Genomic DNA, 12025 nt, shown 5'->3' with positions numbered 1-12025 from the left:
TTGTTTTTTAAACAGCAGATATAATGGTCAAAAAGTGATTGGAACCGCTATGACAAATTAAAAACAACATCCATAAGAATACAAAATTGCATTTTGTGGATTCTCTGTTATGTAAATTCAGTCAGCTGGCATTATTTTGCTAATAGTAGGTTTGTGCATATAGTTTAAAGGCCACTGGAAATCCAATGAAAAGATCAGACCGGTTAACCATTTTCTGATCCTTTTACTATTTTACACAGAAGCAAGAGAGAATTCAGATGATCCATTTTGCAATGTTTATTATGATGTTGCAGGCAATTATACTGAAGTATGACTCTCAAAAAGGAATTACCTAAAGAGCTATGGGAATTCTCCCAATCCGACCTCTCTTCCTTAAACCCTGATTCAGCAAAGCACTTCAGTACGTACTTAACAATAGGAGTTCAGCACATGCTTAAGTGCTTTCTTGAATCAGGGGCCCTAGAACAAATAAAAGTATAAATACTCCAAAAACGGTCTGAAAGGAGTTATAGAGAAAATTAAACAGAGTCCCTAATTATAGCTAAAAATAAGGCTAATATTTTATTTAGGCTTTTTTTTTTTCTTTTTTTTTTTTTTTTTAAAGTCTCTGAACCTTGCCAACAGTCTATTCAGTTTCTCAGTCTCATACACAGTGAAAAAATGCAGTAATCAATCCTACTGGCATTGAGATGATCACAGGTAGTAGTACCTGGCAGGGTCATTCTCCTTCCTTTGCCCTCATTACTTTTTCTGCCAAAAATATATATACATCTGAGCAAAATGGATAACAATTATCTAATTTTCATTTCAGGACAGGGATTTTCTCTACTCCTATGTACTTTACAGCACATTATTATTATTTAGTTAATGTCAACAAACTGATCCAATTAGATAGCAGTATCAGACAGCCAACCATTAATTCACATCTATTGGTCAGCCAGAACTACTATGTGTTGCAGACAAAGCAGTGTCCTATTGTCATAAAACATTTATAACCTTTAGGTTTTAGGTTATATAATCTTATTTCTGGTCACATTAGATTGAAGTCTGGTGAACAAGAAGAGATGCATAAAAATGTTAGATGCATGATAGCGTAGTGCACACCTATATAAAACAATCCCTTTGAAACTACTTGGGAAGCACATACTTTTTTTTGTTTTCCATTAGTCCAAAAATGAGAAAGTGGTCATATATTTAGCATAAATCCTTCCAGTACAACCAGTAAGTTATTGCTGAAGCAAAACAAGCACATTTACAGTATTCAGTAAACAGTAGCATTACACAAATATTACGCTGTGTTTTTACTATGCAAGGGAATGTACCCATCATGGATTTTATGTAGTAAAATTATGTAGTAAGACAGAAGCAGAAGAAAGAAAGAAAAAGAGATTAGGACGAGTCCATTTCATAAACTTTCTGTCTGCTGAGAGCTTCATACAAATTACATTTAAATCTGGTCAACTACCAAACACTCAAAACATCATGATAAACATTTTTTTAATTTAAAATAGTATTTTAGTTTAAGTTTATTAAATCATATGATCATGTTTAAAGGTTAAATGACTTCTACATTCCTTGCACACCCAAAACTCCCACTAAAGACAAAAGGAATTTTGTGTATGAAAGGAATGAAGGATCAGGCTCTAGCATTTTAACAAAATACACATGTAGCCTTAAAATATAAATTAATGTATTTTAGAAGTAAACTGTCAGGACATAAGTTCAGGGTTCTGTTTTTCCCCTGGCATCATCGTGCCTAACACATCCATCGCATGCAGGTATTGCAACTCAGGAGATCCTAGGGGTTTCTTTTAATTGTTCAGTTAAGCAATTTTAATTTGCTCATAACAGCAGATTTAACTTCTCAAAGCAGTCATGGAAATGGTAAACAATTAATAGGATAACTCCTATTTTAAGGCCCTGCTGAGGTCCCAATCCAATGGCCAGGGGCAGCAGAAACAGATGGGCAGTGGAAACTAGAACCCACCGCAAGAGAAATATTGTGGGGTGTGAGCAATGTTTTCACCCCATCCCCCATGTGTCATTCTTGAGTGAGTTGTTTCATGCAGTCAGATTGGGCAGGGCCCCACAGCTGCCAATGGCGAGAGTGGGACCCGGAGGTGCTGGAGTGGCCATGGCGGAACCCAAAATCAGGCCTGGGAGCCTAAGCTCCCCTCATTCCCCATGCAGGGCACCTACCCCACTCCCCTTACTGTCCCTAACACCCCAACTCTCCTCACTCTCCATGCAGGGCATCCACCCTGACTTACATCAACACCCGGACTTCCTCCCACTCTCCCTGACTCTTTCCGCTTCCCATGCCTAGCATGGTTGTTAGTACATTTAGATTTCGCTATGCATCTCCACCCACGTTCAAAGCAAGCTTCCACTGCCTCTGAATGGAAATAATTGCACTGATTTCAATAGGTGCAGGATCAGATCCTGACTGAGGAACACTCTGTCTCATTGATTTGTAAGGAACTGAAATACATGCTTAAAGTTAAGTACATGCATAACTATTTGGCTGGATCAGGGCCAGATTGCTCAGCACCATGTAGAATCAAGCCCATTGTCCTTAAACTTGATTTTTCTGTTCTTGTTTAGCTGAGAAAGACCCTTACGGTTATTTTAGCAGTTTTTTCCCTTCTTTCCCACTCACAGCGCCCTTGTTATGCCTTTATATATATTTACAACACAAATAATTTTAGATTAAATGTTAAAAAAACAATTCCCTTGAGGGCCCCCATATTACATTTTCTCTGACATATTTTTAGCTATTCTGTTACAGAATTTCCCTTACAAGTGAAGGAGATTTTGTCATAAATACCTGAGCTCATTACATCATTTGCTTAATTTATTTATTCTAATTATCATTTTAAAGGTTGTTGCAATATTATGGTTGACTGACTATAATGTCATGGAGTTAAGGTTCTGTCGGATAACTTTTAAGTTTAAATGTTCTTTTGGGAACAAATAATTTGCAATCAGCTTTGTGGAATATGAATTTGTAACATAAAAATGGTAAAGAAACCAAAACTTGCCAAGCCATCATAAAGTGGCAGGGGGAAGAACTCTTACAGTAACCAATGAAGAGAGACACAGCAAGATACAGCTTTAGTCTTAATATCACAGAGGTTCCTGTTCAGGTTTTCTTGTTTGCCAGAGAAATACCACACCAATCACAACAACACATTCCAGTTTTCAAATTCTAATACACCAACAAGTGAAAAATATGTCACAGCAGCACAAACCATGCAGTTTCTAGCCTCCATTCATTTGAGCAAAAACAAACAGGAAAGACAATGTAACTTATAAAAGATATGACTTATTTGGCAGATAGATCAGCAATACAAAGTGATTGGCAAGAATGCCAAATGATCCTATCAGAATACCAGGGACCTATAACAATACATAAGTTACCCCCAAACACTACAGTAATGTCAAAGTCTGCACAGTCTATTTATAAAACAACTTAAATCAAACTCTGTTTCACTTCTGTAGAGAAAATAAACTAACCACATCCTTTCCTGAAATCACCTGAGAAATGTCCAGGATCACAGTAACAAATTATATACAGTGAGGCAAATTAACTCACTAAAGTAAACGTGCGCAATATCACTGATGTTATTGGAGGTTGTACCCACTTACACAAGGGGTGATTTTGGCTCAGTATTTTAATGCCACACTAGTTTTGTTTGTTAGACTATTTTTTACAACACGTCTCAAAGAAAGGCTTCTGTTGGGCACAAAGACATCAGAAAATGCGTACTTGCCTCATATCTTTTTCAAATAGGATTCAATATTTAAATGACGACAGTTTTTTTCAAATAAACAGATCAATTTTTTTAAAGTTTCATAATTAAAATGATCCAATTCTGAATACAGTTTCTGATTAACAACATAATGTTGGAACCAAGAAGGAACCTAAAGAAGGAACCAAGGATACATATTTGTGTGGAGCCAGTAGTTTATTTCTTTGCTAGTGTATGGAGTTGAAAGAAAATGAGACTCAATTCAGAAAATCAGTGTTCACACTTTCTCACACATCACGACTGACTTTTTCTCCTCCACTGCCTCTTTTTTGTTGGTTAAAGTTATAGGCCAAAAATGGGGGGAAGCTGAACATTTAAACAATTAAGGGAAAATCTTAAATGATTATAGTTTATTTTTCACATATTTTGGTTTTAAAATATTTCCAAGTTATTGGTAGTATACTAAAACTATAAATAATTAAATTGGCTATTAGCATGCTATAATATTAAAAAGTAGCAAAGTAATACATGTATAATTTTAGAAACTAGAAGTTCAATAATAGTTTCAGTTGACTATCTTGCAGAAACCAGACTATTCCATGCCATATAGAGACCTACCTTTTTATCATACACATCTTGCCAGTTTACTCCAACAAAGAAACTATGCCGCATAATTTCTTTTGCATCATCAGGGCCCCCACCAAGGCTAAGGAGAGAAAAAAAACATCACACATTACACAAATGTTGTTCCTAAAATGAGACTCATTTATCATAATTGTTGGGAGATTAGCAGTTTGGTCATGAATATTTAGATACAATTTTGTCCTTTTTAGCAGGAAATTCTATATTCAGGGGACCACAACAGTACAAGTGATAATAAAAGTATGTGACAGTGCTCCATTTGACAGATAAGCGATTTGGTTACTCTGACTGTAGTGTTCATTATTGTGTATGTCAAGCTTCATTCACAAATCACCCACTCTAAAACTGAGCTTAATTTAGTTTTAATGAAAGGCCAAGTAGTATGACAGTATTGAAAAAAATACCACTACACAAATTTGCAGAGGAAGTGCCAGGCACCAAAATGAATCAATAACAATTCATGCATTATTTATGTATTTTCATACAGTGCCCATTGCTGTAGCATCAGGATGCTGTAACAATTAATCAATTACCATAAAATAGTCACAATATGAAACAATTAAGCATTAATTAATACACCCACTGAGGAGGTTATTTAAAGGCCACTCTCAATAACCACACTACTCATTGCGGCCTGAAGCTGGTCAAACCATCAGGAATGAGTTCCATGAGGAAAGTCCTCAAATAAAGACGCCTAGCTAGTGCTCTAAAACAATGAAGTTGTGGCAGCAACCTGTAAAAGCAAACCAACTGATCTGAACTGAGGCAATGGGACTGTGAAGGGACATACCCTCCCTCAGAGGAAACTAAGGAGCTCTTCTGGGCTTGTTCAACACCAATGAGGCACACCTGCAAGGTTTGTTCTGCCTGGTAGTGGAGGAGCTTATATGGGAAAACCTGCCACAGGAAGAGGCAGTGAACAGGAAGAGGCTGCACCATCTCGGAAAGCTGAGACAGGCCCCCCAAGAGGGAGATAGTGGCAGGCTTCACTGCTCCAAAAGCTGCATGGCTCAGCCTCAAAGTAGTATATCCCAAGAGGAGGGGATGGAAGTAGGCTCTATTTTTAGACTAAGCCTAAAGGGCTAACCCTGGAAGATGGCATGATATCTAGGTTAGCCTTGACTCACTGTTTTCCTATAGACTTCCTTCTCTCATAAGGGAAGGAAGAGGGGAACAGACTTCTTTTGTTTGTTTGCTTGAAGAACCTCACCTTGGGAATCTGCCGGGGTGACAAAGGATCAGAAGCAGGGTCTGGAGGGGCTTGTGGAGCCCCTACCTCCCTTCTCCCCCCAGGGACACAAAAAGGTTTGGGTAATTGGGTCCTAGAACATCAGAAACTTAAAGGACAGTAAATGATATATTGATTTTCATCTGAAGGTAAACAGATAGCCAATGCAGACTACATAACATCCATGTAATATGCTCATAGTGACTCTACTAGGTAAGTCTTCACAAGTTGAAATCCAAGTTCTCTTCTAAAGTTACTCCAAGTGGAACACACTGCAGTATTCTAGTCTGGAGATCAGGCAAGGATCAATGTGGCGAGATTCACATCTGGCCACCACAGCTCTTCTAGACATAGTACTAGCTCAAATGTGACTGCTGGGTTGTGGACCATTTTGGCAAAGGGCTAACATACACTCCAAAACAGGATGCAGAAACGGAAAGGTAATAGTAATTGTTCGTTGTAATTGCTTTTTGAGAAAATCAGCTGTCAGTCAAAGAACAAATATGTTATGTGGTTTAATTTATGGGTATTATTGATATTATCCAGCAACAAAAAATAAATCATGACAAAATGAGCTGGATCCATGCAACCATTTTTAGTAATGATCTGTCTCTGTTTCATATTGACAGCACAGCAGACAAGCAGTTAGACTTTATGGTGAAGTGACTGATGTACACAGGTTAGATGGAGAACAGATGGATATGCTTCTTTGAGAATTTGAAGATTCTGTCTCTATATTATACACAGGAAGAGACTGCAAGAAACATGAATTAATGAAAATTGCACAGTGAGGCCTATAATCAAGTGGTGCTTCTTATATCCCTAATACTTCATACATGGATTCTCCAGCAGAGAAGACACACTAAGTAGTCCTGTCCCATTCTTCCCTGGTCCCTCAGATAAGTCAAGAAAAGGTTTCTGAGAAATATACTATAGAGTGTGCACTTTATGCTATCCAACAAGAGGACAATAGATTTCAGTCTCATCTTAGTCCTATAATGACATCTCAAACCAGACTGTTGGGGATTGAGAAATACGTTTGGATGTGTTCCAACACCATTTTCTTAACAACTCTCCCCAAAAAGAGACCTGCCAATAACTGGCAAGATTGTTGAACAAAAGCTAAACCAAATCTTAGGTAAAATTCAAAATATTTTTTATTTTATCCAAAACTATTTAACTAAACAATCAGTAAACCCAACTCCTTGTCAAATCTATCCTCAGTTCCATTAAGAGTTTTTGATGAAAAAAGGGTTGGTGTTTATCAGGCCACTTCCTATTGGACAAAAACCCCTTTATAAAAATGAGTTACCAGTCTTGTTTTGTTTGGGATTCATTGAGGATTGAACTATTTTTTTATCCCCAGAAGTGGTCATTCCAAGTCTAAATTGAGGCACATTCAAAGACAAATTTAGGGTAAATCTATGGACTTGGGACCCTCCACTTCAAGAGGACACAGACGAAGTATTCACTCCACAGGTATGTTTACACTGCAATAAAAGACCCATGGCTGGCCTGGGTCAGTTGACTTGGGCACACAAGGCTTGGGTTCATAGACTCTAAGATCAGAAGGGATCAATATGATCATTGAGTCTGACCTCCTGCACAACGCAGGCCACAGAACCTCACCCACCCACTCCTGTAATAAACCTCTAACCTATGACTGAGTTATTAAAGTCCTCAAATCATGGTTTAAAGACTTTAAGATACAGAGAATCCACCAGCAAGTGAGCCATGCCCCAGGCTAGAAAGGAAGGCGAAAAACCCCCCGAGCCTTTGCCCATATGCCCTGAGCGAAAATTCCTTCCCAATCCCAAATATGACAATCAGTTAGACCCTGAGCATGTGGGCAAAACTCACATGCCAGACACCAAAGAAAGAATTCTCTGTAATAACTCAGAACCCATCCCATCACGGGCCACTGGCATATCTACCACAGGTAGTCAAAGATTAGTCAATTGCCAAACTAGGCTGTTCCATCATACCATCCACTCCATAAATTTATCAAGCTCAGGTTTGAAGTGAGCTAAGTTTTTTGCCCCCACTGCTCTCCTTGGAAGGCTATTCCGGAACTTCACTCCTCTGATGGATAGAAACCAGCATCTAATTTCAAGGCTCAACTTCCTGAACTTCTTTTAGTTAGGCTAAACAAGCCAAGCTCTTTAAGTCTCCTCTCGTAAGGCAGGCTTTCCATTCCATGGATCATCCTAGTAGCCCCTCTCTGCACCCGTTCCAGTTCATCTTTCTTAAACATGGGGGACCAGAACTGCACACAGTATTCCAGATGGGGTCTCACCAGTGCCTTGTATAACGGTACTAACACCTCCCTATCGCTACTGGAAATACCTCATCTGATGCATCCAAGGACCGCATTAGCTTTTATCATGGCCACATCACATTGGTGGCTCATAGTCATCCTGTGATCAACCAATATGCTCAGGTCCTTCTCCTCTGTCACTTCCAACTGATGCGGCCCCAGCTTATCGCAGAAATTTTTGTTATTAGTCCCTAAATGCATGACCTTGCACTTTCCACTATTAAATTTCATCCTATTTCTATTACTCCAGTTTACAAGGTCATCCAGATCTTCCTGTATGATATCCCGATCCTTCTTTGTATTGGCAATATCTCCCAACTTTGTGTCATCCACAAACTTTATTAGCACAATCCCACTTTTTGTGCCAAGGTCAGTAATAAAAAGGTTAAAGAAGATTGGTCCCAAGACTGATCCCTGAGGAACTCCACTAGTAAACTCCCTCCAGCCTGACAGGTCACCTTTCAGTATGACCTGCTGTAGTCTTCCCTTTAACCAGTTCCTTATCCACTTTTCATATTAATCCCCTTCTTTTCCAATTTAACTAATAATTCCCCTGTGGAACCGTATCAAATGGCTTACTGAAATCTAGGTAAATTATGTCCACTGCATTCTCTTTGTCTAAAACAATCTGTTATCTTCTCAAAAAAGATCAGGTTGTGGGGCTATAAAACTGCAGTGTAGAGTTTTGGATTGGACTGGAGCCAAGGCTCTGAGACCCAGCAAACAGGGAGGGTCCCGAAGCCCAGGCTCCAGCACAAGCCTGAATATCTACACTGTAATTTTATAGCCCTGCAGCCTGAGCCGAAGCCAGCAGACCCTGGCCAGCTGTGGCTCTGCCCTGAGTCTTTTATCATAGGGTAGACTTACCCCATGAAACCAGTGCCAATCAAGGTCCAGTGCCCTTAAACAACAGTAGAAGAGAAGCCTGCACTGTCACTGCCTTTTTTTTAATAGATAAATTCAGTTTTCAGCATATCAGCAGTCTACCAACTTTCATGAGGAAGGAGATTTTCCTCCCTCCTCGGTGTATTCTCTTTGTTTGTTTGTCTCCTTCCTCTGAAGTATCAGAGATGGCCACAGCTGGAGATTGGATACCCGATGGAATGGGCCTATGCTCTGAGGTGGTATTGAGAATTCTCTCTCCCAAGTGCTTCGCTGGTGAGTCTTGCTCTCATGCTCAGGGTCTAACCAGTTACCATATTCAGAGTCGGGAAGGAATTTTCCCCTGGGTCAGATTGGGAGCTTTTCGCTTACTTCTACAGCAGGGGTGCAGGTCTGTTGCTGGGATTATCTGGCTATATCTCACTTAATTCCATGCCACTGCAGCAGGGGTCTCAGGTATTAGTGCACTTTGGTCCCTCCAATTCTTTACCTGTGGCACAGAGTAGTTTAGTCTCCTGAGGGCTCAATACTATAATCTAATTCTGGTTGTTGGGCTTGGTGTGGAGGTGGCTGTGTAGTGTTTAGTGGCCTTGAACTCTTATGATTCTATGAGAACTAAAGGTAAGAAAATAACCAAGAATAAAAAAGGACAAATGTCAAACTGTAGTAAGGAAGATGGTGTAAACAGGCTGTGTGTTTCATCAGGAGGATTAGACAATAAAATAAAGAACCCAGGGCAGTCTTTCAAACCATCTGTGTTCTGCTTTAAGGCTTGTTATTTCAGTGTGCTCAAAGAGCAATAATTCACACAAACAAAATAAACTGATTTTATATTGGAAACATACAGACTATATATACAGAAAATAAAAATAGAAAAATCCAAGCCTGAGCCATCACCTCAGCCACTGGGGTGTGGAGTCCTCCTTATTCCAACACATCATTCCCTTTCTGTTTCCCAAGCAGCTATTCAGGGTTTCTTGCCTCCCTACTAAGGAACCTGATTCGCCTGCATTCACCAGCATGGCCTCTCAATATCTTTCATAATCACCTGTGCAAGGAAAGACCAACCTGCAGTTAACCCTCTCCCCACGTGCCAGTGGCTAGCATCAACATGCCAAAGAAAACAGGTTGGTAAATATGGCTCTATCATAGAGACTACTATCTGCAAAGAAGAATTGCAGGGAATTATTTTTTTCCAACTCTAAAAGTTAACATTTTTGACAGAACACCATGATTGAAGATTAAAAAGCATCAGATGTTGCTATAGGAACAAATCTATATTTTACTCCAAGAAGATATTCTCTAAACTGAATTAAGTACTTGTTTTTGTCTCTTCTTTTTAAATACAAGGAGATATCCTTCCAACGTCCATACAGTCTCACTCTGCAATCAATTCAAATTCAAGATTGTTATGCATAACTGCTAGATTTTCATTTTTCACATTACCCACCACATAAAGCAATGATATTAAAACAACTGGAATCTAGGTAGATATGCTTAAAACACTCAACCTGGAAACAGATTTAAGAAAAGAATATTGACCACCTTAACCTGGATCAATTACTCCAGGCAGTAATGTTTTACAAATTTACATAGAAAACACTATATGGTAACCTGCATGTTACTTGGAATGGAATACATGCTACCACCACATACATACCTCTAATCAAACATGCCTTACTATGATCAAGAGTTAATGCTACCAATATATAATAGAAACAGAAATTTTCACATGTTCTCTCAGACATACTTATCTAAGGTGTTAATGATGAAAAAAGGTTAAAAAAATGTGTGGAGTGATTATCTCCACAGAAAGCCCAAATATCTTTTTCAAATCTATAGCTTGTCCACATCAGCAACTGGAAGAATGCTTAAGATGATCAAAGAAGCCTTCCATATACAACTGAGACATAGGGCTCACATAATAAAGACTTTGGTCTAAAGCTATTTATTTGGTTCTACTCTTATTGTATTTGTGTCTATTGTTTTCTTCTAAGACAAGGTCTCTCCGATTCCTTTCCATGACTGCAATAAGCTAAAACTGTCCCTGGCACTTGGAAAACATAACATTAGTGGTGTTTTGCCTGGACCTTTAATTCCAAAATTCCTTCTGATTACTTTGCTGCTGTATTCTTTATAAATCTTTGCTCACTAGCTAAAACTTCAGATTTGATTCTGCTTCTCCAATTTCTTTTGTTATTAAAATTTCAGAAAGGGGTGGGAGCAACTGAGTAAGAATTAATTGAATGTGTGTGTAATGATTTATCTGCAAATAATTGACAAATTAAAATGCAATCATCCTCCTGCCCAAACTGGATTTTCTTTTGCTTTGGGCAAGGCTAACAACAGTGTAAGCCTATCTCCACAAGCCTTAAGAGCTCAAAATGATAACCTCAAGTAGATCCCACACATGGCTATCCTGAGGCAAAATAAATACTCCTAAACTCTAACCTACTTTTTTCTAGGTCAGTCCAGTACTCATTCGTATAATCACCATTAACACCAAATTAAATATATTTCCCTTTCTATTTATTCTATTTTTACTCTGCTCAAGTATTAATCTAGAGTCTTCCTTTGTGCCTTCTTTCCATTAAAATGTAATAACATTTCCATACTCTCGCTGAATAAGTCATGTTCCCCAATCCCTTATCAGTTGTTCTCCATTTCTTTGGGGGTACCTACAGTTTATCAAAGTTGTATCTTATATATGCATGTACACATAAATATAGGCCTCAAAACAGTACACACATGAGCACCACTTTATGGTGGAGCAGATTAATGTTTAAGAATTTTGCACTATAAAGTGCACCCATCTGTCTTGCATAGAAGCGAGGAAAAATCTATCTTAAAATACATTCCCTTTCAAGAGAGCTGCTAAATACATCAGTTTAATCAGTATAATTTCAGATAACAGAATCTTATTACAGTTAGAAAAAATTTAAATTTACAAAATGTATACTGTGTCCTACCCTCCCACCCCACAAAATTCCACTCAGTCCCTCATTACAAACTATCTGGCCTTAAACAGTGCTGCAAAGGCTTAGGTGTCATTCTGCAGTATTTGATAACTGTATCAGCATCAGTGACCAACAGTATGTTCTATTAATTCAAAAGACTCAAGTTAAACAAAATTCTAAGCTTATGAACATTTGCTACTGCTAGAGTAGTAGACTAGACTTAAATTTTTCAGTTATTTACATTACA

At 38.4% G+C, this 12025-nt stretch overlaps 1 protein-coding gene across 3 annotated transcripts in view; it reads right to left on the bottom strand.

Moving 5' to 3' along the window:
- Positions 1-12025, bottom strand: part of AKT3 (AKT serine/threonine kinase 3) — a 268842-nt gene that overhangs the window by 17005 nt on the left and 239812 nt on the right. For 2 of the 3 annotated variants that reach the window (XM_067555260.1, XM_067555261.1), the window contains exon 12: positions 4371-4458. In XM_067555260.1, the coding sequence (XP_067411361.1) occupies positions 4371-4458 (88 nt within the window). Of the gene's footprint in view, positions 1-4370; positions 4459-9673; positions 9870-12025 lie in introns of those variants that run through there. The other variant, XM_067555262.1, reaches the window with a different exon arrangement.

This window comes from Emydura macquarii, unplaced genomic scaffold (assembly GCF_026122565.2).
Source record: "Emydura macquarii macquarii isolate MOO-44397 ecotype Brisbane River unplaced genomic scaffold, CSIRO-AGI_Emac_v2 contig_1597, whole genome shotgun sequence".
NCBI classification, from domain to species: domain Eukaryota; kingdom Metazoa; phylum Chordata; order Testudines; family Chelidae; genus Emydura; species Emydura macquarii.
Note: the sequence above shows the minus strand (reverse complement) of the source record. Positions and strands in the feature narration are given on the sequence as shown.